General features: G+C 48.4%; 2 protein-coding genes across 2 annotated transcripts in view; both read left to right on the top strand.

Annotated features, from left to right (window-relative positions):
- Positions 1-4816, top strand: part of LOC128326394 (shootin-1-like) — a 39085-nt gene extending 34269 nt beyond the window's left edge. Inside the window, exon 16 of the mRNA XM_053253134.1 lies at positions 410-4816. Within this exon, the coding sequence (XP_053109109.1) occupies positions 410-414 (5 nt within the window). The 3' untranslated portion in view covers positions 415-4816. The remainder of the gene's footprint in view (positions 1-409) is intronic.
- A 3358-nt stretch (positions 4817-8174) lies between these two features.
- Positions 8175-23005, top strand: ANKRD53 (ankyrin repeat domain 53). Its single transcript, XM_053253831.1, has 6 exons — positions 8175-8317; positions 9216-9354; positions 12206-12405; positions 13256-13420; positions 14245-14365; positions 19876-23005. The coding sequence occupies exons 1-6, from the start codon at positions 8205-8207 to the stop codon at positions 20599-20601; spliced, it is 1464 nt and encodes a 487-aa protein (XP_053109806.1). The 5' UTR covers positions 8175-8204; the 3' UTR covers positions 20602-23005.
- Positions 23006-24671: the final 1666 nt, after the last annotated feature.

The raw sequence follows: 24671 nt of genomic DNA, 5'->3' as shown, positions 1-24671 counted from the left end.
TGCAAATTTGGTTTTGAGCTAAATTCCCTGTTTCTTCTAAAAACACAGATATGCATGTGTGGCAGTGGACACGTGTGAGCAGGTAACAGCGGAGGCCTAGCTCTGTGTGCCGCAGCTGTATTTCTGTGTGGAGATGCAGCTGGTGGGGACACAAGACAGGGCCTTTTTGGTAGCAGCACCTCAGCTGCAGAACTGCATTCTCCAGGAGGCTCACACACTGCAAGTTTCTTGTTGGGTCATTAAGACCATTTTGTTTTGCCAGGCATTTGGCCTGACCTGCTTGCCTGGCTTCTGATGGCATTGTTGATTAACATTTTTTTTTTTTTTTTGGTTGCTGCTGTGTTTTCTCTTCTCAGTTCTTACATGTTGATTGCATTGTTTTAATATAAGCCCCTCTTTGTGGTTACAGCGTAGCTCTACCTGATGAATGGCCAGCCTGCAGGCAGCACGGCGCTAGGCAGGATGGGGGAGAGAGGAGCAAATGGAGCTCCAGGAAGGAGAGGCAGCTGTGTCTCTTTCGCCACACGCACACCTCCCGCCGCCTGCTCCTTAGGATGAGCTGCGCCTAGTGGGAAATTGCCCACAGATATATATCCATTAGTATGTGAGGCCTGTCATTGTCTAGGCAAGGTCATTTTGTGTAGATCATACTTACAGGAAAGTTCAATAAGTTAAATATATGTAATAGATTGTGCTTGGTAAAGGGAAGTAAAAGAACAGCTTGAAATTTGTAGGCCTTCAACTGCAAACTTTATTCATTTTATGGAATAATTACCATATATGGTAAACTTAAATCATAGTACATTTGAATCTGAAAAAGATCTTCTGCTTCTCTTGGGCATGCCGTCATTTTGGAATGAATGATCTGATTATTGAGCGTATAAAATCTGTTGGGAATATTAACAGTTAAAATATGGTGATTATATTCAGAAAAAATGATGATGAAAGAAAAACAAGTCAAAATAATCGACATAGCAATACAAGGGGATAGCAGAAAAAGAAATAGAAAAAAATAACAAAATACAAAGATCTACAAATTGAAATTGTTGTGGCAGAAGAAGACCAAAATAGCCCCAGTAGTAATTGGCACCCTAGGTACAATTCCAAAAGACCTTGAAGAGCACCTCAACACCATTAGGGCCACAGAAATCACCATCGGCCAATTACAAAAAGCAACTTTTACTGGGAACAGCCTATATTCTGCGACGATATCTATAACAGCAACAACATTGACAATAAAATTCAACCATCCCAGGTCCTTGGGAAGGACTCGATGTTTGGATAAAACAAACCAGTCAATAACACCTGCCTGTGTAAACAACAACAATAACAATAATAATATCCCCCAAGCATATTCCAGAGTAAAAAGTCGTGCATTCGGCTAATTTAAGTGGTAGGAGTGTTCATGCACAATTTAGTATCTATAGGTCACTGGGAATCATGGCTTTATTTCACATAAAGCAACAACCAATTTTAAACTGCCCCCCATAAAGCTTTCTAGCATTCACCGTGTTTTTTGAAATCTCTTTTTAAAGATAATGTAAGGGCCAAGCTATACTTTACAGGAGGTGCTTCTTCTTTCACAGTGAATAGCTGTGATAGTGGTATAGTAGTTGGAATAGCAGCTGTGGGGGGGAGGGATAGAGTGGCTTTATCACCCCCTCCCATCCTATCTCCTCCCCGGGTCCCCCCCGCATGGCACGACTATTTGTCAAGGGGGGAAAGCTCCCTTTGGGGGAGCTGCCCCCCATACCTTGACAAATAGGGCCAGGCCTCCTCCACTAGGGTCGCCATATTCTGGCTTTCCAAATCCGAGTGCCTAATTGGCATATTATGTAAACTGGCTTGAAAATACTTTCTGAGCAGAAGAGGGACTGCACGTTTGGCTCCATCACTCCACTTCTACAAGGGCTGGAGCTCAGCTTTTCTTTCTTTTCTTTTTTTAAATGAAAGCTGAAATCCGGGCAAATCTGGGTAGCCCAAGCAATCTTGGTGAGAGTCTTAAAATCTGGGTGAAACCCCGAATTCCGGCGGGGGGTGGGGCATGGCAACTCTATCCTCCACCTGCTATGAACTGCCCAATAACCCAGCAGCCAGCACAGAAGCAAGAAGCAAGCTCTTCCTGTATGACGTGCAGCTTGACCTTGAGAGCGATGCTTGGCCCGCGCAGGCAGGCATTCCCAGTTTCCGTCCCTGGCAGATCCTGTGAAGAGGAGCTCAGCTGGGGAAGAACTCCCTAGGAGAGGTCCACCATCTGCTGGGGTGGAGAAGACCATTTGGGTAGGCCAGTGGAGTGCTGCAGCAGAAGTAAGCTTCGTGTACGAACTGCAACAGCAGCTTGTTAAGGAGGCTTGGCTGAGGCGGGGTGGGGGCTTTGGCTCTGCTCAGACGACCTCTGTGAGCCTGTCCTCCCTGCCCAAGCTGGCTGGCCACGACCCCCCTCATGGACACGGGTTTCTCTGTTCCCCAAGGTGAGCTGGACAAGCCTGCTGCCACCCAGGCCCCGTCCAAGGCAGAGAAGGACCCTACTGCTGCTGCTGCTGTTGTCTGCTTCCGGAAGAAAACCGCCAGCCTGCAGAGAAGCAGGCGGATTGCGCCCACACTGGCAGGCTGGGAGCACACCCCTAAGTAGGGGGCGTTATGAAGCCACGTTGGGAAGACAAAGAAGGAAGGCAGTCATGAAAGCAAAGCTCACGGCGACAAATGCTTCTGCTGCAAGGTGTGACCCAGCTGCTTCTTGGAGGCACAACTGAAAGGGCAGGCAGAGGTACAGCCCAGGCAAATCCAATGCCAGTGCCCATTCGTTCCAAGGGGCTTTGCATCGAGGGCTTCCTCCAGCAGCAGCATCTCCAAGTCTGGTGTTGCTGCCTCCTCTCTTGCCAGACACAATATCCTTCTGAAGATACGGTGACCAAAGCTGTATGCAGTACTCCAGATGTGGCCGCAGCATAGATATGTATAAGGGCATTATAATATTAGCATTGTTATTATCAAATCCCCTTCCTAATGATCCCTAGCATGGAATTAGCCTTTTTCACAGCTGCCGTGCACTGAGACGACACTTTCAACGAGCTGCCCACCACGACCCCAAGATCTCTCTCTTGCTCAGTCACCAACACAGCTCAGATCCCATCAGCATATATGCGAAGTTGGTGTTTTTTGACCCAATGTGCATCACTTTACACTTGCTGACACTGAACTGCATTTGCCATTTTGTCGCCCACTCCCCCAGTTTGGAGAGACCTATTTGAAGCTCCTCACAATCTCTTTTGGGTTTCACTACCCTCAATAGTTCAGTGTCATCTGCAAATCTGGCCACTTTGCTGCTCACCCCAACTTCTAGATCATAGGGACATAGGGAGCTGCCAACACACCTGGCAGCTACTTGGGAACGGCCGGGTAGGGGTGTGCATTTTGAGATTTTCTTGTTTCGATTTGTATCCAAATCGAAACATCCCTGTTTTGTTTTGTACCCAAATTTTCTGAATCCGAATCAGCCCTGTTTTGTTTTGTAGCCAAATTTTCTGAATCCAAATCTGAATCGATTTGGATTTTTAAAAAGGGTCCCAGGGCAAAAAGAGTGGGTGGTGGTGGTAGTAGTGTCCAATGGGTGGAAGCTACCACCCAAATTTCAAAGGAATTAGGCAAAGGGCTGATTTTTTTTGTGAATTTTTTTTAAGTTTACACATCTTTAAGAATTTTCCCATAGGGAATAAAGGGGATTCCAGCATATGTATTGCTTCAAATCAAGGGGAAAGGGATGACCCAGAGCAGAGTGTGGTGGGTGGTAGTGCCCAATGGGGGCAAGGAAACTTCCAGAATTATTTCAAAAGAATTGGGCAAAGGGCTGATCTTTTGTGATTTGTTGAAGTTTACGTGTCTTTAAGATTTCTCCCATAGGGAATAATGGTTTCATCAGCCCCATAATTCCACTTGGGGGGCACTGGGTATGCCCAGAGCGAGGGGTTGTGTAGTGCACATAGGGTGCCAATCACCCCCACACCCACAAGCCTGTGGGGTACTGGGTTTTGTTGTTTCCGAGGTGTTCATTGTAGATTCTCTGGTAGCATATGAGATTTTCAGTGAAAAACAAGAATCCACTCTCATATGCTACCAGAGAATCTACACTCAGAACACCACAGAAACAGCAGAACCCAGCACCCCATAGGTTAGCAACCCTTCCCCTGGCCAATGTGGGGTCAGTAAAGAGTGGGAAGAAGCAAAAGAGCCAATGGGGAACAAGGAGGGAATTGTCAGCAGGTCAGCCCATGATTTAGGTCACCGATCAGAAGGCAGGAAGGGTGGGAAATTCAAAGAGATGTCACACAAAATGGAGACTGACTCAGAGATCACCACAAAATGGAGGTCCGAAACAGGGACGTTTTGTTTTGTATACAAAACTTTTGGATCTGGAAAATGGGTGTTTTGTTTTGTTTACAAAAAACCCGAAACAGGCTGTTTGGGGTATAAAACGTTTTGTATCCGAAACGTTTCGCACATCCCTACGGCCGGGCCTTCTCCGTTGCAGCCCCTGGCTTTGGAATGCACTCCCTGTTGAGATAAGAGCCTCCCCATCTCTGACATCTTTTAAAACGGCACTGAAGACACATTTATTCACCCAGGCCTTTAATTAGAACTATGGTTCTAAAAAGAAAGAAAGAAAATTTTAAAGGGTTTAAAATGTTTTAAATTTTTTAATGTTTTAAATGATTTTAATTTTTAAGTGATTTGATGTTTTAAATTTTAATTGTAAACCTCCCAGAGACACAGATTGGGCGGTATGGAAATGTAATAAATAAATAATAAATAAAATAAACTGAGTTGTTTATGAACAAGTACCAGTACCGGTCCCTGGGGGACCCCACTTCCTACCTATCTCCATTGTGAAAACTGTCCATTTATTCCTACCCTCTGTTTCCTGTCCTTCAACCAGTCCTGCCCCCAAACCACACCATTAATCTTTGGCTGTTGGAGGGCTGGCTGTGATTATACAGTGGCGAGAGACAGCTGCATTCTTTATTTATACAAATAGAGGCCTGGGTGTCGCTTTGCAACTATACCAGGACCCGTCTGCAGGAACCACTCCAGCCAGCATCGGGAACCCTACCACACCCTTCCTGCAATGAGCTCAGGGCAGCATGTCTGGTTCTCCCCTTTCTTTCACCCTCACAACAACCCTGCAAGGCAGGTAGAGGCGAATGACCCGAGAGGTGGGGCGCCAAATGAGGTGCAGCTGCCTCTGCTTCCCAGCAGCTCGGGTAGTCCCTCTCTCTCTTTCCTGTTTTGCCCTGCCCTTGCCCTTGAAGGAGAGTCACACTGGCTGCAGGCCGGCCATCTGTCTGGGCAAGCTTGGCCCGCACAGCTCTACCTGGTGGATGGCCAGCCTGCAGGCAGTGCGGCTCTCCTGCACTGAACCGCTTCAGTCCGAGCTGAAGGCCAAAGGCGCAGGGGGGAACCTTGCAGCTGGGCTGAGCCCAGAGGCGTAGCTAGGAGAGAGGCGGTCCCAGCTATGCCTTAGTCCACTGAGCGACTGTCCTTCCCCGTTTCATATTTAAAGGTGATAACTGTTGCTGTTGGGAGATGTGGAATAAGTGATCCTCTGAAGACTCCATTATTCAGTGGATTCAATGCCTGGATTTTTTTTTTTTAAGGTACATAGATTGTTTTATGATCCTGCAGCAGTGTCAGTCCTTACTGTAAAAGTTGGGCAAGGTAATTGAAGGGTGGTGGCCTCCTACCTCCAGGGAGTCCTGGAGGAAACTGATGATCTAGACCAGGGATTCTCAGCCTTGGTTCCCCAGATGTTATTGGACTTCAACTCCCATAATCCCCAGCCCCCTGGCCTTTGGTTGAGGATTATGGGATTTGAAGTCCAATAACATCTGGGGACCCAACAATGAGAATCCCTGATCTAGAACAGAGGCTCCCAACCAGGGTTCCTCCAGATGTTGCTGAACTACAACTCCCATCATTTCCAGCTACAATTTATTGTGGCTGGGGATGCTGGGAGTTGTAGTTCATCAACATCTGGAGGAACCCTGGTTGGGAGCCACTAATTTAGATCAGGGATTCTCAATGTTGGGTACCCAGATGTTATTGGACTTCAGCTCCCATAATCCCCAGCCCAGTAGCCTTTGGTTGAGGATTAGGGAGTTGGAGTCCAATAACATCTGGGTACCCAACACTGAGAATCTGATCTAGACCCATTTCAAACTGGCTTTGGGGTGGGCTGGCTATGGCGACTGCCTTGCAGTGTTATCTCTAATTTTTCCATTTGTGCAGAATGGGGGCATTTGGGGCGGGGCAGTGTGTGCACATGTGAATTCAGAGTGGGGTCTTCCTGATTCACCCTCAGTAGGATCTAAAACTGACTGAACAGACATCAAAAAAATGTGAGTGCCTGCACACACGCACACCTTAGAGGGAACACTAGTGTCTTGGTCAGCCTGATGGATGATCTCCAATGGGGGATTGACAGAGGGTACCGTGTGACTCTATTGGTTCTTTTGGATCTTTCGAGGGCTTTCAATACTATTGTCCAGTGTATCCTGCTGGTGCATATGAGCAGGCTGGGAGTGGGAGGCACTGCTTTGCCGTGGTTCTGCTCCTACCTCTTGAACCAATTCGAGATGGTGTTTCTTGGAGATTGTTGTTCTTCAAAATGTGAGCTTTTATATGGCATCCTCCAGGGCTCCATACTATCTCCAGTGCTTTTAAACATCTACATAAAACCACTGGGAGAGACCATCAGGAGATTTGGTGCAGAGTGTTACCTGCATGCTGATATGACACCCAAATGTGTTTCTCCAAGTCAACATCATCGGGAGAAGACATAACCTCCATAAATGTAAAAAATAATAATAAAATGCCTGCCTGGAGGCAGTAATGTGCTGGATGAGGGATAACAAACTGACTGAATCCAAACAAGACGGAGGTACTTCTTGTGCGGGGTCACAATTCAGGAGACTATTTTGATCTGCCAGTTCTGGATGGGGTCATACTCACAGTACTTCCCCAGAAGGAACAGGTATGCAGTCTGGGGGTGCTTCTAGATCCAAACCACTCCCTGGTGTCCCAGGTTGAGGCAGTGGCCAGAGGTGCCTTTTATCAGCTTCAGCTGATGTGCCAGCTGCGTCCATTTCTTGAGATAAATGACCACAGAACAGTAGTACATCTGCTGGTCGCCTCCAGACTTGACTACTGCAATGTGCTCTGTGTGGGGCTGCCTTTGTACATAGTCCGGAAACTGCCATTAGTCCAGAATGCGGCATTCAGGTTGGACTCTGGATCGTCTCGGAGAGACCGTATTAATCCTTCATTGAAAAAGCTACACGGGCTGCCGATAAGTTTCCAGGCAAAACACAAGGTCTTGGTTATGAACTATAAAGCCCTAAACAGCTTCGGTATTTAAGAGAACGTCTTCTTCACCACAAGCTCCACTGCCCATTGAGATCATCCGGACCAGAGAGGTTTGGCTGGAATTACCACCAGCTCATCTGGTGGCTACACAGGGACAGGCCTTCTTTGTTGCCACGCTGAGACTCTGGGATGCGCTCCCTGCTGAAAAAAGAGCATCTCTCTGACAACTTTTTAAAAGTCTCTAAAGGCACATTTATTCACCCAAGTCTTTTAAACTGACTTGTGGTTTTCAGTTGTTTAAAGGTTTTAATTGCTGTTTTGTTTTATGTTGCTGTGTGAGGCAGTGTACAAATAATACAATTAATTAATTAAAAAATACAATAACATAACATAAAAAAGAGGGAACCTAGTCTCTGGCATCCCTGACTGGTGGTCATTCAGGCTTTGTTGGAAACCCTCCAGCCAAGGAGAGCTCAGCACTGCATGAGGCAGCGAGTTCCACTGTCCACCTGTTCTTCCTTGTCATTTCAGCTCCATACATACGTGCGACTATTGTACACATACATCACACAACAAATCCAGGCAGAATGCTTGAAATGCCAGTTTCCGTTTTGAGACTAGAGGAGGGCAGGCAGATTTCCCCCACTCAAACCGAAGAAGCCCCTCCAATCTGCCTTGGAAGCACAAGCACACCGCAGCCAGGAATCGAACCCCAGTCCAAAAGCTCCCAGGCCGGAGCGCTAACCGCTCGGCCACAGAAGAAACCGCTTCAAACCTCAGCCCTTCCCATGAGGCCCCGCGCCGTTGCCCCAGCAACGACGCAGGGCCTCGGCCCCTGGGCCAAGATGGCGAGCCCGAATGGAGGTGGCCGGCCCTTGGGCGGCAGCAGCAGCAACACCCGCCGGCGCTCGCGATGGACCCAGCAGAGCAGCGTCAGCCTAGTCGGGAGCAGCCTCAGGCCGGTAGCGGGGGGAGGGAGGGAGGGAGGGAAGGGCCGGGGCTGCTTCCGGGGCAACCGCCTCCTCCCGCCCCGCCTCTGTTCCTTGTAAGAGGGCATCCCAGATGGGGTTGCCTACAGTTCCCAGAGTGCCTAGCTGCAGGCATCTTTGGCTGAGGATGCTGGGAGTTGTAGTCATCAGCCCCTGGGATTAACCGCGACAAGGGCTCCGCCAGCCCAGAAAGCGAGGACGGCAGGCTGGCCGCCGCTCCTCGGGATGTCCCTGGGTGGGGACTCCTCCTTCCTTCTTTCCTTGGAAACGGTTGCACTCCGCCCCGCCAGGACCCGACTGCTCCGGCGGCTCACAACATTAATAAAATAGACACCCTTTTAAAAGTGGGATGTACACACCGAAAAATAACCCACCATGTGGGAAGTCAGTTGCAATTCTGCTTGCCACTCACAGTGGAAGTGCAAGGATTGCTTAGTGCTAGGAGACGTCCCTCTGGAAGAGGGGTTGTGGCTGAATTCCACAAGCCTTCCACTTCCACAAGGGAAGAGAGCTGGTCTTGCAGTAGCAAGCATGACTTGTCTCCTTAAGCTAAGCAGGATCCGCCCTGGTTGCATACGGAAGGGAGACTGCCTGTGCCAGCACATTAAGAGATTCCCTTCGGGGGGTGGGGGGGTGGGATGGGAATTGCATCTAGGTATAGGTTCCAAGTTCCCTCCCTGGCAGCATCTCCAAGATAAGGCTGAGAGAGATTCCTGCTTGCAACCTTGGAGAAGCCGCTGCCAGTCTGTGCAGACTATTCCAAGCTAGATGGACCAAGGGTCTGACTCAGTATATGGCAGCTTCCTATGTTCCTAAGCCTTTTCAGCAAGGGCAGATATTAACTTGTATCTCCTCATTCTTAATTAGTACCATTAAAGCAAGCAAGCCAGTCCTGGCAAAGGGGCCGTCGAAAAAAGAAGCGCTCTTCGCAGCCAGCACGGGGCAGGTGCACTGGCTTCAGCTCTGTCTGCAGAAAACCGAAAGCCCCACCCAGGCGGACATTAACGTAAATTCCCTTTGCATCGTTTCTGTTGGGCGGGGGCAGGCCACAGTGCTGTGACATCGGAGCTGTGCTGATGCAGACCCGATGGCTGCTGGTTTGGATGATGGTTCTAAGCTACTTTGGTTCGGAGGCAGGATGTTCCAAATACAGAGAGTCCCCAGCATGACCATGTACACCGCTCTGAGCTCCTTGGAGGAAAAGCGGGATATAAATGTAAACAATAAATAAATGAATAGGTTGCGTCCCAAAAGTTTGTTTGTAAGTTGAATATTCATAACTTGGAATGCTTTATAGTCCTATGAGGGGTGGCTTGTTTTTATGTGGGAGTTGGTGTTTGTAAGTTGAGGACTTCATTAATCTAATAAATTGTGGAGCTTTGTTTGTAAGCATGGGTCGTTGATAAGTCGGGTGTTTGTAAGTTGGGGAGTGCCTGTACCAGATGCAAGGGAGCTGCTTGGATTGATTTCTGGTGGTTCTGCCCTCACATTGACTGACTGATTGTTCTGGATACGTTTTTACTGTAATGTGTTTTAAATGGTTAACTTTTCATTTTAATGGGTTGTCAACCACCTTGAACACTTGAGTGGAAAGGTAGGCTGCCTCCAGCCTCAGAGGCAAGAGGCCTCTCAATGCCATTTGCAGGGGAGCAGCAGTAGCAGGAGAGAGGGCAGGCACATACCTCTTGCCTGTGGACTTCCCAGGGGCATCTGGTGGGCCACTGTGAGAAACAGGAGGCTGGACTAGATGGGCTTCCTTGGGCCCGATCCAGCAGGGCTGTTACTTTTTAAACTCCTGGCATTTCAGGAGGAGAAGCATGTCTGAATGGGGAACACGTGAAGATAAAAATCAGCGAAGAACAAAATGAAATTACATCCAGGAGAAGAACGGTGGTCTGGAGGCAGCCTTAGTTTGCAAGACTATTACCAAAGTAGGATCTCCCCAGGGCTGTACAATTTCCGCCCTCCTGCTCTTGTGGGACTACAACTGCCACCATCCCTGACTACTGGCTACTGTGGCTGGGGATGCTGGGAGTTGGAAGTCCAACAGCAGTTGGAGGGAGGCTGGCGGTGGCCCGTGTTCAGCCGCCAGGCTCGCCCCCCCGCCGCGTCAGACACGGGGGCGTGGTCTCCCTCTCCAACGCGGCTGTGCGGTCCTGTTTGGAAGGGAGATCAGCCCAGCCTGCATTAGGCAGCAGCATGGGCGGAGTGACTTTCCCTGCCTTTAAAAGGCAGGGAGAGTCACTCTGGCTGCGCTGTCAACGCAGCGCAGGCCGATTTCACGGTCCCATTTGGGGGCAAAATAATGCCCCCCCGTGCCTGATGTCAGACTGGGGGGGGGGCGCGAGGCATGGCCCCTGGGGGCAGCAGCCCTGGCTCCTTGAACCATTTGTCCAATGGTGGCTCTGCCCCTGGCTGGAGGGCCAAAGTTGTGCAGCTGTTCTGTCCCAGGGGATCCACCATAGAGAATGCGATTCCTAGCAGGGAACTCTGGGATATTTTTGCAAGATTTGCTAAGCATATTCTTATTTGGTTTTATTTTTGTGTAGTGCCATCCATAGCCAGGGTGCTTTACAAGTCATGAGAGGACCGATCCCCTCACTGAGGGCCTTAGAGATTGCCACAGCGGAAGGGGTGGCAGGAGGCCAAAGTCAAGCCGTTGTTCTTTTTATCCAGGGGTTGGGGGCTGGTTGTCACCTATATACAGATGGCACTCAGCTATATATATCTCCCCCAACTCCCTGTCTCTGGGTTTCTAGTGATTCAAGGTCTGGTTATTAAGGGGACCTCCAGAGCCTAAATGGCCTGGGTCCAAGGGGCGTTAGGGACCACCTTCTCCCACATATATCTGCCCACACTAGAGTCATCCAGGGACGCTTGCGCATCCCACCCAATGATGGAGGCCCGGTTGGTGAGCAACATCCACAAGTGGGCCTTCTCTGCTGCTGCCCACACTGTATGGAACTTCCTGCCACTTGAAATATGATCCCTTCCCCTCCCTGCTTATCTTTAGGTAGGCACAAGAAGACCCCACTGTTGCCGGAGGCCTTTGGAAGCTGAGGGAACGTCATGTCCAGCAGCTCTTTGGTTCTTTCTTTTTATTGCTGTTCCCTATTTTTTATTCTTTTTGTACACGCTGTTGAAGAAGTTTTTACGCTCTTGATAATTTTTGTAATTTTGATTGATTGCTTATAGCTTGTTTTAATCTTATATCTTATTTGTATGGAAGTCACCTTGAACCTTCAGGAAGTGTGGGTTAAAAATATTTGGAATAAATAAATGAGACATTCTCCTTCCCCAAGCAGCACAGGGAGCATACATGGGATTACCCCATCTTATCCTCAGAACAGCCCTGCAAAGCACATTCCTCTGAGGGATGGTGACTGGCCCAAGGCCACTCAGTGGACATCATGGCTAGACAGGGAAGCGAGCCAGGACTCCTGGCCCAAGACCACCAGCACTTGGTCCTCCATGTCAGTAGCAGAGAAGGCCTGCCCTCTCAGCTCTTGCCTGTGGGCTCCCCAGAGGTATCTGGTGGGCCACTGTGGGGAACAGGATGCTGGACTAGGTGGGCCTTGCGTCTGATGCTGCTGGCCTTTAGTTACACGAACACCAGTGGAGGACTTAAAGCACGGGGAATTTGTTAAATGGATTCGAACTGTGAGTGCCCAGAATCCCTTTGTTCAGGAGTTCCCACACTGGGATCTCCAGAAGTTGTTGGAGTACCACTCCCGTCATCTCTGGCTGCAGTGGTCAGTGTGCCTGGGGAGGATGGGAGTTGCAGAGCACCATCTGGGGACCCCGGTTTGAGAACCCCTGCCTTAGTCCTTATGTCTATGTCGTCCTTTCCATGCCAGGGCTTCTCTGCCCTGCACACAGCTTCTTTGCATGGCCGCTTGGATTGCATTCAGATGCTGGTTGAGAAGTATGGTGTTGACGTGGACCTGGCAAGCCTGAGAGGCTGGAGACCCATCCATCTGGTGATCAGCAAGGAGAGTGGAGACCGGGCCCTGGAATGCCTCCAGTACCTCATTGGGAAAGGTGCAGACGTCAACGTGTAAGCTGTGGAGCCCTTGCCTGCCCTTCCTCCTCCTCTATGCAGAACCCGCAGTGTGCCCCTGTCTGTAAGCCTTACAAACCCTGGATTAGTGTCAGCCGGGGAACTCAGGAGTTGGCTTCTACCATCGTCTCGCTCCGTTTATAGCCCACCTTCCTTTTGCGAGAAAATCAAAGCAGGTTACACCATTCAAATTGTTTCCATAAAATGAAAAGCAGAATGCCACCAACAATAGCAGTAATGTGCCATAAGAATCCAGAAAGGGAAACAGCAGAACCAGGTTGCGGACTAGAGAAGGTCGGTTTTGCAAACCTGGCAGCCTCAGACCTCATTCTGTAGCCTTCCCTTGGGAGGCGATTGCTTAGGGCAGGAGCTACAGCCAGCTCTGCTCTGCTGTCCTTGACTGAATTCAGTGGCATCATGATGGGGCAGAGCAGCCCCCCACCCCCACCCTGGGAGTTCAGGTTCCAAAGCTGGATGGAGGACTGCAAGTGGACCAAATGCGGCAGGGGAAACGGAGAGACATCAGAGGGAGCCAGGGTGACTGTGGAGCCTGCAGAATCGCATCCTCTCCTCCTCCACTCTCGGCCCCACGGATGGACAGGGGGGTTGTAATCTGTGGAGGAGTAGAAACTCCTGGCTAGAGTGAGTCCTTAGGGCTCAGGGACAATTCCCTCTGGGCTCCAGCCTAGCCTCATTCATCTTTGACCCACCAACATGGATGGTAAGCCACCTTTGGCACAGTTCTTGGGGGCGGGGGGTATCTGGGGTGATTTTAAATAAATGCATTCAGTTTGACTCCATGCCAATTCCTGAAGTTGTTCTGTCACTCTGAATCCTGGCTTCTCAGGCAGAACCAAAACGGGGTGTCTCCACTTCACAAGGCAGCCAGCGAGGGGCGCGAGAACTGTATCCAGGCTCTGATTGAAGCTGGGGCTAATGTCCATGCCATGGACAGCGAGGGGCAGGAGCCCCTCGACCTCTGCCGAATGTGGGGCCACAGGGCCTGTGCCAAGTGAGTACCATGTAAGAAGGCAGCATTAAGGGCAAGAGATCTTGCCAGCTGCAGTGGGCGGCATGCCCAGGCTGGGAGTCTCAAGCCGTAGAAGGTCAGATCCTCGCGGTCTGGGTTGTGGATTCAAGCCCTCAATAGTAGATCAAAGCTTTGGAGGACTCTGTGGGACATCTGGATGGAAGCCCGGTTCTTGAACCAAACCCCACTTAACTGCTGCTTGTGGGAATCTACTGAATAGAAAGGAGATTAAACAGGGCTGCTTGTGTTTTGTTTTATATAAAGTAAAGGTAAAGTGTGCCGTCAAGTCGATTTCGACTCCTGGCGCCCACAGAGCCCTGTGGTTGTCTTTGGTAGACTACAGGAGGGGTTTCCCATGGCCTCCTCCTGCACAGTATGAGATGATGCCTTTCAGCATCTTCCTATATCACTGCTGCCCAATATAGTACCAGCAAGGATTTGAACCAGCAACCTTCTGCTTGTTAGTCAAGCATTTCCCCGCTGTGCCACTTAAAGTGGTATTTTGTTTTATATAGTTTTTTAATTTTTTTGAGATTATTTCTATATTTATGTTAATAGCTGTACTTTTGTATTTTAATTGTGTATTGTTTTAACTATATTGTAAACTACTTTGAGATGATTTTAATGAAAAGCAGTTTTTAAATCAAACGATAAATAAATAAATAAATAAATAAATAAATAAATCGCCTGTATAAGAAAAGCACACATCCCATTTGTAGTTTGTTATGTGTGATGAACACCAGGTTGTTTGTTGTGCATCTCATGTCGCTGCTTCAGTTATCCACTTCCCTGCTGTCTCTCTGCAGAACTCTGTCCTGTGCCATCTGGAAAATAGACAAGGCAAAGTTTGCTCAAGAGGTCAGCAGGTTGAATGAAATCAAAGCGGAGTGTGAGATCCAGGCAAAAGAAGCCATTAAAAGAGAGCAGGTAAGAGAGACCCTAAATTGGCACAGGCTCTCTTCCTCCATCATGCTATCATTGCTGGCACTCCCTCCCCGCCACTCTAGAGTTGCCATGCCCCCTGAAATTCCATTGCTTAGCACACCAGATTCGCCCTGATTTCAGCTTTCTTTTTTTAAAAAAGCTAAGCTCTAGCCCTTGTAGAAGTGGAGTTATGGAGCAAAACATGCAGTCCCTCTTCTCAGAAATTATTTTCAAGCCAGCTTACATAATATGCCAATTAGGCACCCGGATTTGGAAAGCCAGAATATGGCGACCCTATGGCCTGCCCCCACTCCTTTGCTATTTGTGGAGTCAGTTGACTGGCTCTTGAAAAGGTGGGTGAAATCAGAATTTGTACTGGGAATTCCTTCTAGGATCTGTCATTCCAAACAGAGAAGATGATCATGAAGAGCTGTAAACTCAAAACACCCATGGCTCGTTCAGAATACAACGATCAACAAACTGTAGTTAGTTAGGACTGTGAATTCCCGAGCCTCCTGTGCTCTCCCATCCCGTTCTCTCTTTCGCTTTCATTCATTCAGTAATTCATTCAATTTCTATACCGCCCTTCCAAAAATGGCTCAGGGTGGTTTACACAGAGAAATAACAAATAAGATGGATCCCTGTCTCCAAAGAGCTCACAATCTAAAAAGAAACACAAGATGGACACCAGCAACTGTCACTGGAGATACTGTGCTGGGGGTGGATAGGGCCAGTTACTCCCCCCCTGCTAAATAAAGAGAATCACCACATTAAAAGGTGCCTCTTTGCCAAGTTAGCAGGGGTTACCCTTCCCAGAGCTTTCCCTTCCCAGCTCTGGCATGGAGCTGTGTTGTCAACATCCCAGTTTATTTAAACCACAACTTCATGGCTCTCACAAAACCGGAAATTGGTTTAACTTCAGTTCACAAGCCAAAATTTTAAACCAACTTTAAATTCTGGTTGAATATCCTGGCCTGCAAGCCCAGAATTAAATCACACAGTGCTACCTCAACAACATCAGGAGTTTAGTATGCATGCAAGCAGCAAACCAGGTTAATATTGTTAGGCTTTCTGCTGATGTATGTAACTCTAGAAGAAGAATGATATAGTCTATGTTATTAGAACACACACTTTCCAGCTTCACATGAGCTGCAAAGCCTTGGGTCCGGTGTTCCTTGTAACAGGGAATCCCAGATGTTATTGACTACATTTCCCAGAATTCTTAGCTGCAGTGAGCTTTGGCTGAGGATGCTGGGAGTTGTAGTCAATCACATCTGGGATTTTCTGTTACAGGGAACAATGCTGCTGGATCAGTCCCAAGGCCTATCTAGTCCAGCATCCTGTTTCACCCAGTGGCCTACCAAATGCCTCTGGGGAGCCCACCGGCAAGAGGTATGTGCATGCCCTCTCTCCTGCTGTTGCTCCCCTGCCACTGGTATTTAGCGACATCTTGCCTCTGAGGCTGGAGATGGCCTATAGCCCTCTGACTAGTAGCCGCTGATAGACCTCTCCTCCATGAAGTCATCCAAACCCCTCTTAAAGCCATCCAGGCAAGTGGCCATCACCACATCCCATGGCAGAGAATTCCATCGATTAATTATGTGCTGCATGAAAAACTACTTCCTTTTGTTGGTCCTAAATTTCCCAGCCTTCAGTTTCATAGGATGACTGCTGGTTCTAGTGTAGTGAGAAAGGGAGAGAAATTTCTCTCTGTCCAATCACTCTACTCCATGCATAATGTTATATATCATGTCTCCCTTCAGTTGTCTTTTTTCGAAACTAAAAAGCCCCAGATGCTGTAGTCTTGCTTCATAAGAAAGGTGCTCCAGGCCCCTGATCATCTTGGTTGCCCTCTTCTGCACCTTTTCCAGTTCTGCAATGCCCTTCTTAAGATATTGTGACCAGAACTGAACATAGTACTCCAGATGTGGCCGCACCATAAATTTGTATGAGGGTATTATAATATTAGTATTTTTATTTTCAATCCCCTTCCTAATGATCCCTAGCATGGCATTTGCCTTTTCACAGTTGCCGTGCACTGAGTCAACATTTCCAATGCCCCAAGATCTCTTCCTGGTCAGTCACACTCAGTTCAGATCCCATCAGCGTATATGCGAAGCTGATGTTTTTTGCGCCAATGTGCATCACTTTACACTTGCTGACATTGAACCGCATTTGCCATTTTGTCGCCCACTCCCCCAGTTTGGAGAGATCTTTTTGCAGCTCCTCGTAATTTGTTGTGGATTTCACTACCCTAAATAGTTTAGTGTCATCTGCAAATCTGGCCACTTTGCTGCTTACCCCAACTTCTGGATCATTTATGAACAAGTTAAAGAGCACTGGTCCCAGTCCTGATCCCTGGGGGACCCCACTTCTTACTTCTCTCCATTGGGAAAACTGTCCATTTATTCCCACCCTCTGTTTCCTGTCCGTCAACCAGTTACTGATCCACTTATGAACCTGCCCCTTATTCCATGACTGCTAAGTTTGCTGAAGAGTCTTTGGTGGGGAACTTTGTCAAAAGGCAGATCATCACAGTCTCTTTCATGAAAGTCCTCCTTTCCCCTGAGAGTGGGTGTGGTGGGGGTGGAGCTGCTTGAACTTGAAATGTAGAATTGTGTCCCGAACATGTATTAATAAATGTCATCTCAATTGATCCATAAAGAGAGATGTGTTACAAACAGAATGCCGGACAAGTGCGTTAAACTAAAGGCTACGTTTTCTTCAGCCAATACCTTTTTAAAGAAGGGAGTAGCCTGCTTCAGTCCATGAAGCCTCTTACCTGATAGCCTGAGTTGTTTCACCATCTCTGAGGTGTCGTAACCCAGGATACTGGCAGCCAGGGTGGGCTGATACCTGAGCTTGCTTGAACCATGCAGAACTGCTTGCCTGTCTCGCTGGCCTCATTCCAAGGGGCTGCTGCTTCTTCCCTTTCAAGCCATCAGCAGCTTGGGACCTGGGTACTCCAAGGCCTGCCTCCCTGCATGGGTGCCCCTTCTCCATGACTATGTCATGCTAGACTTTCAGCCGGGTCTCACGATCCGTGAGACCCGGTTTTGCAGGGTGAGTGGGGAGGGAGCCCTGGGTGGCCGGATCGGCCGCCCACACGATTGCCGGCTCCGTGACGGAGCCGGTGGGGGCTGGGGGGAGCAGGGGCCGTTTGGCCCCCGCAAGCTCCAGCATGCCCTGCGCGAGCGAGACCCCCAGAGCCAGGAGGCAGCTTTTTGCCTCCCCTCCAGGCATCTCCTTGTGAGTAGGTGCGGCGTGAAGCCGTGCCGCGGCTACTCACGATGATGAAAACCAGGTTTGTGGAGCGCTCACTCCGCAAACCTGGTTTTAGGGCAGGGGTTCTTGAGCGGGTTGCCCGCTCTAGAAACACTAGGCTCACAGCCGAGCCCGGTGGTTCTCACAATTAGCAAAAATCGAGCTAGGCTCTCCTAGCCCTATTATTGCTAATCGTGAATAGCTCCTTTATTTGATTATTCTGCTTTGTTGCTGATTGTGGTTTGAGGTTTGTTGTTATAAGCTGCTTTGAATTCATTAAAGAGACTAAGAACATAAGAACAGCCCTGCTGGATCAGGCCCAAGGCCTGTCTAGTCCAGCATCCTGTTTCCCACAGTGGACCACCAGATGCCACTGGAAGCCCACAGGCAAGAGGTATGTGTATGCCCTCTCTCTTGCTGTTGCTCCCCTGCAACTGGTATTGAGCGGCATCTGGCCTCTGAGACTGAGAGAGAGAAAGAGAAATATTTAAAATAATAATAAGACACTTTGTAAGACAGTTCAGATTCTTTCCAAGTGGACTGGCATAATAATATATTTGTTATATTAATCCATGGATTAATAATACTAATATCAATAATACTAATATCAAAGTACTAAATGAAATGATTAGGGATGTGCACACATTGATTTTTTCGATTTGATTTGTACCCGAATTGAATCACCCCCAATTTGTTTTGGGTCTGAATCTGCCCCTCCCCCCAAATCACCCCAGATTCTATTTGAACCTGAATTTTCTGAATTCATATAGATTCTGGGCAAAAAATGGTGGGTTCTGGGGGCAAAAGAGTGGGGTGGGTGGTAGTGCTCAATGGGTGGAAGATACCAGCCAAATTTCAAAGAAATTAGGCACAGGGGTGATTTAAAATTTTTTTTGAAGTTCACACATCTTTAAGCTTTTTCCCATAGGGAATAATGGGGATTTCATCAGCCTTAGTTATAACTTCCGGGGGGGGGCACCAGGGTGGCCCAGAGTGGGTTGTGGTGGGTGTCAGTGCCCAATGGGTGCAAGAAAACTACCACCCAGATTTCAAATAAATTAGGCAAATGGGTTTTAAAAATTTGTTTTGAAGTTGGCATGTCTTTGTGGCAGATTCAGGGCAGAAAAGGGGTTTCAGGGGCGCAAGAGTGGGTCAGGTGTTAATGCCCCAATGGGTGCCTCCTACCACCCAGATTTCAAATAAATTGGTGAAAGGGGTGATTTTTCATTTTATTCTGAAGTTTACGCAGCTTTATGCTCCCCCCCCCATAGGGAATAATGGGGAATTTCAGCAGCCCCATAACTCCACTTGCGGGGCACCAGGGTGGACCAGAATTGGTTGTGGTGTAGTGCACATAGGGTACCAACCACCCCCAAAACGACAAGCCTACATGGCACTGGGTTTTGTGGTTTTCAATGTCAGGTGATCTGAGAGTAGATTCTCTGGTAGGAAATGAGATCCACTCAGAGAACCGCCACCCACCACAACCCGCTCTGGGCTACCCTGGTGCCCCCACTCCCACCCCAGGGAGTTATAACTAAGGCTGATTAAATCCCCATTATTCTCTATGGGGAAAAGCTTAAAGATGCATGAACTTCAAAAATCTTTTAAAAATCACCCATTTGCCCAATTTATTTCAAATATGAGTGGTAGCTTGCTTGCACCCATTGGGCACTACCACCCACCACAACCTGCTCTGGGCCATCTTGGTGCCCCTCACGTGGAGCTATAAGGCTGCTGAAATCCCCATTATTCCCTATAGGGGGGAAACTTAAAGACATGCCAACTTCAAAAATTCTTTAAAAATCACCCCTTTGCCCAATTCTTTGAAATTTGGGTGGTAGCTTCCACCCATTGGGCACTACCACTCAACCCACTTTGGCCACAAAATGGAGGTCCAAATCTCTTGAATTTTTTGGGTAAGAATCTGGGATGATTTGTTTTGTCTACAAATCACCCATATCAGTTTCGGGACAAATCGTTTTGTACCCAAATCGATTCATACATTGATTTGTAGAAATGATGGCTTAGTCAATATAAAACCTGAATTCTTTTTCAAGTTTTGCTCACCTTGAGCTTCTGGATAGCTCTGGTGTTAAGCTGTCAAGCAATGCTTAGTTCCTTTGCCAGGAAACAAAGCACAAAGTCTTACATAGATCAGGTTTGGCAGATGCTGACTGATCAAACATGCCCAAATGCACAGTAGCCGATTCCACCCCTTATCTGCTCATCTGTGTGTTTTGTTACAGATGGATTTGGATATGGGTAACATGGTAGCATATGCTCAGTGGCTAGAGAAAAAGCATCTTCCGCCCCCCTCTGACAGGATCCTGGGTTTTATGAAGAAGAGGGCTCATTCCGTGGCCCTCCGTAGGCTGACAGGGAGGCTGCCTAGCCTGTCCCCCTCCCTGCCCCGCACTTCACCACACATGGGGGAAGTGCCTTGGAAGGACCGCCGCCAGCGCCCCTGGAATGTCAGCACCAATGTTGCCTCCATGCCTGTCACCTGCATCTTCCGGCCAAACACAGTCCGGATCGGGACACAGCCGGAGAAGTCCAAGGATCACGATTTCACGTCCTTCCTCTTTCTTCTCAAGAACGCATACGGAGAGCCTGAGATCCATATTGACAACATAGGCAGGGTCCCCTGCGTGCCCGAACTGCCCTTGGAAGTCATCCGGAAGAGCCTCTATCCCCACACTTGGCTCACCCGCTTGGAAGTGCCTCAGGATTTCACGCCCAAGCATATTTTTGATGTTGGGACAAAGCGGCGCCCAGACCCTGAGCACTGGTGGACAGACCAGATGGCCGTGAGCTTGCGGGAGACGCTAGATCCTGCCTTCATCGGCACCCTAGAGGCCCACCTGGCCACCTACACCGACCCCACAATGCTGTTTCCAAAGCGGGAGCAGAGCTGCGCCAGTGGCAAAGAGTCTTTTGCCGGAAGCAAAGGCGGCGGCAGCTGCGGAAACTAAGCCAGCCTTTTCATGCTCTCGGGCCATGCTGGCAATGGCAGGGCATAGCAGAGAGGCAGAACTGGCCTACTATTGCTTGCTGTGTTTGGGGGTTGTGAATACATCTGCCATGGAAATGCCCCGGCAGCACCCACCCTGGTGGTGGTAACGTCTCAGCCACCTTCCTGCATGGCCAGCTGTTTTCTTTTGCCATTGCTCATTGCCAATAGTCAGCGGATTCAAGGTGCCTGAAAGGGCACAGCCAGACTGCAAAACGTAGGCTGTCTCATGGAATCCTGGAGTCTCTACATATTCCCTTTTTGGAAAAGCGAATTTCTGGTCCTTAGGAAGATCATGTAATGCAATCATTTGTCCTTAAACCACCACCCTTTAGCCAAGAGTTCTGACAAGTTTGTGTGCTCAAGAGGTTAACTTTGGGTGCACCTTCCTCGGTGTGCTATTCTGTGGAAAGTTACCCGATAAACAATAGCAAGGTCACGTCTTGCAAGTGTGCCCATTTTTATCCTGTCTTTCCTCTAAGAAGTACACGTGGCTTTCCCCCTGCCCACTTTTGTCTTCACAACAACTCTGTGGGGTCGGCTGAGAGATAGTAACCAGCCCAAACTCACACAGAGCGCTTCATGGCAGAGTCATGACGTGTGTGAAGCGGGGTCTCCCTCGTCCAAGCCCAGCATTGTACCACACTGGCTCTGCAGCTTGCTGGAAGGACAAAGGTATGAAAGTAACTAGGAAGTTGAGAGCGAGGTGGTAGTATTATCGCAAGTGCTCCGGAATTCTTTGCCCATGTCAAGATGGAAACGCGGCTGGTGCCAGGAGAGGGTGGCCACAGGATAGTGTTCAGGGCAACTTCAAATGTCTTTATCTTATTTATTTCTCAAATTTGTAGACTGCTGCAAACTTCATCTCTGGGTGGTTTACAGCATAAAACAAAATGAAAACCTTAAAGCAACTTAAAAACACAGTCAAATTAAAAAGCTTGGGGGGTGGGGATGAATCTTTAGGGACATTTTAAAAGTTGTCAGAGATGGGGAGGCTCTTCTTTCAGCAGGGAGCGCATTCCAGAGTCTCTGGCCGGCAATAGAGAAGGCTTGTCCAGACAAGCAGTGGCAACTGCAGATGAAACAATGGGTCGGTGGTGGGGCTCATGGTGAAAACAACATTCTCTTAAATACCCAGGGTCTAAGCTGTTTAGGGCTTTATAGGTTATAACCAGCACCTTGTATTTTGCATGGAAACCTATTGGTAGCCAGTGTAGTTCTTTCAATACAGAAGGTCATAAGAACAGCCCTGCTGGATCAGGCCCAAGGCCCATATAGTCCAGCATCCTGTTTCGCACAGTGGCCCACCAGATGCCACTGGAAGCCTACAGCAGGAATTGATGGCATGCCCTCTCTCTTGCTGTTACTCCCCTGCAACTGGTACTCAGAGGCATCCTGACTTTGAGGCTGGAGGTGGCCTATAGCCCTCCAGCCTCATTAGCCATTGATAGACCTCTCCTCCATGAAGTTGTCCAAAGCCCTCTTAAAGCCTTCCAGGTTGTTGGCTGTCACTACATCCTGTGGCAGAGAGTTCCACAAGTGGATCATGCGTTGTGTGAAAAAGTACTTCCGTTTGTTGGTCCTAGACCTCCTGGCAATCAATTTCATGGAGTGACCCCTGGTTCTAGTGTTGTGTGAGAGGGAAAAGAATTTCTCTCTCTCCACTTTCTCCACACCATGCATGATTTTATAGGCCATGCATGATTTTATCATGTCTCCCCACAGTCGTCTTTTTTCTAAACTAAAAAGCCCCAGGTGTTGTAGTCTTGCCTCATAAGAAAGGTGCTCTAGGCCCCTAATCATCTAGGTAGCCCTTTTCTGCACCTTTTCTAGTTCTACAATGTCCTTTTTTAGATGTGGAGACCAGAATTGTACGCAGTACTCCAGGTGTGGCCACACCATAGTTTTGTATAAGGGCATTATAATATTAGCTGTTTTATTTTCAACCCCCTTTCTAATGATCCCTAGCATGGAATTGACCTTTTTCACAGCTGCCGCACATTGAGTCGACACTTTCAACAAGCTGTCCACCACAACCCCAAGATCCCTCTCCTGGTCAGTCACCGACAGCTCAGATCCCATCAGCGTATACTTGAAGTTGGGTTTTTTTGTCCCAATTTGCATCACTTTACACTTGCCAACATTGAACTGCATTTGCCATTTTGTCACCCACTCCCCCAGTTTGGAGAGATCCTTTTGGAGCTGCTCACAATCAGTTATGGATTTCACTACCCGAAAGAGTTTGGTATCATATGCACATTCGGCCACCTCACTGATTACCCCTACTTCTAGATAGTTTATGAATAAATTAAAAAGCACCGGTCCCAGTACAGATCCCGGGGGGGGGGCACTTCTTACTTCATTGTGAAAACTCTCCATTTATTCCTACCCTCTGTTTCCTGTCCTTCAACCAGTTAGCAATCCACACAGCAATCCAGACCTTTCGGAAGGTCTCTCTGAGATGACCCAGAGACCAACCTGGCTGCTGCATTCTGACCATCTGCAGTTTCTGGGACACCAAGGAGAAGTTAGGATCCAGAAGCACTCCCAGTCTGCGTACCTGTTCCTTCTGGGGAAGTGTGACCCCATCCAGAACCAGCAGATCAAAATCATCTCCCAAGTTCTGACCCTGCACAATAAGTACCTCCGTCTTGTTTGGATTCAGTCTGTTTGTTATCCCTCATCCATCCCATCACTGCCTTCAGGCAGGCATTTTGGGAGGTTATGCCTTCTCCCAATGATTTTGACATGGAGAAACAGGTGTGGGTGTCACCAGCATACTGATAACACCCTGCACCTTATCGCCTGATGAACTCTCCCAGCAGTTTCATGTAGATCTTAAAAAGCATTGGAGTCCCAGGTGACACCATACAAAAGTTCAGATTTTGAAGAGCAACAGTCTCCATCTTATGAGCAAAGCCAGATGACATCAGGGCTTCTCAGGAACAAGGACCTTTTGAACTGGACGACTACATGCACCCGCAAGAAGACGGTGCTCTGGAGACATCCTGGCCGTTTGTACTGAGCTGCAGCTGCTGCACATCTAGCAACGCTTTGCAACCAAGTCCAGGGACCCTCCTCGCCAGACTCTTCCTGGCCAGCCTGTCCACACATTGTGGTTCCCTGGAAGAAACCAACCAAGACATTGGAGAGGGTCTCTGGCAAATTCCGTGGCTTTCCTTACTTGCCCTATTTTTGACATATTCTATCCAGAAGGGTCATGTCTTGTGTCACATTTCCAATAGGCTTCTAAAGTGAAACTGATGACTGTCGATTTTATCCTCTGGTATGTGATCTAGAATCTATCTAAGTGGTCGCTAAGAGTCAACACCGACTTGACGGCATTTAATCAATGTGATCACATATTGTACTTGGCCCAGTCCTGCCCTACTTTTGTATACTTTAGATTTGTGTACACTGATGCTACATGTTGTCCTCCAGTAGTGCAAAGAATTAATCCTTTGGCGTGTCATTTAATAGTTGATTAAATATTAACATCAAATATTTTTCTACTGCCTTCGACAGAATGTCAGAATGTCATCAAATAGCTTTGCCCATCGCTCCACAATGGTGTTCAGGCGTGTTACTGCATCCAAGACAAGGGCCTGGCTGCAGCCATGCCAATCAAAAGAGAGAAGCAGGACTTGGTGTTGTGTGTGCCTTCTAGGAAACAGGGGTGCAGAAGGAAACAGAAGCCAGGAAGTGGGCTTCTCTGCATTTTATAGCTTTAAAGCAGGGATTCTCAACCTTGGGTCCCCAGATGTTGAATATCTGCCAAATACTCAATCAGGGGAGTGGGAGAGGCCAGTTCTCTTCCATTGCAGAATGTTCCACAAGGAATCTGCCGAAATTGCTGATTCCACAGTGCTTTTAGCTTTAACCTCTAGCTCCTACCTAGAGGTAGAAGGCAGTTTAGAGCGCATTGGCCTCCGCATTTCCTGTGATTCAGAGAGGGAACCCATCCACACTTGGCTTCCAAGTGTCCAACTTGGAAGCTACAAGTTGCTGTTGCCCCATCGCTGGAGAATCTTT

Source organism: Hemicordylus capensis, chromosome 5 (assembly GCF_027244095.1).
Source record: "Hemicordylus capensis ecotype Gifberg chromosome 5, rHemCap1.1.pri, whole genome shotgun sequence".
NCBI lineage: Eukaryota > Metazoa > Chordata > Lepidosauria > Squamata > Cordylidae > Hemicordylus > Hemicordylus capensis.
Note: the sequence above shows the minus strand (reverse complement) of the source record. Positions and strands in the feature narration are given on the sequence as shown.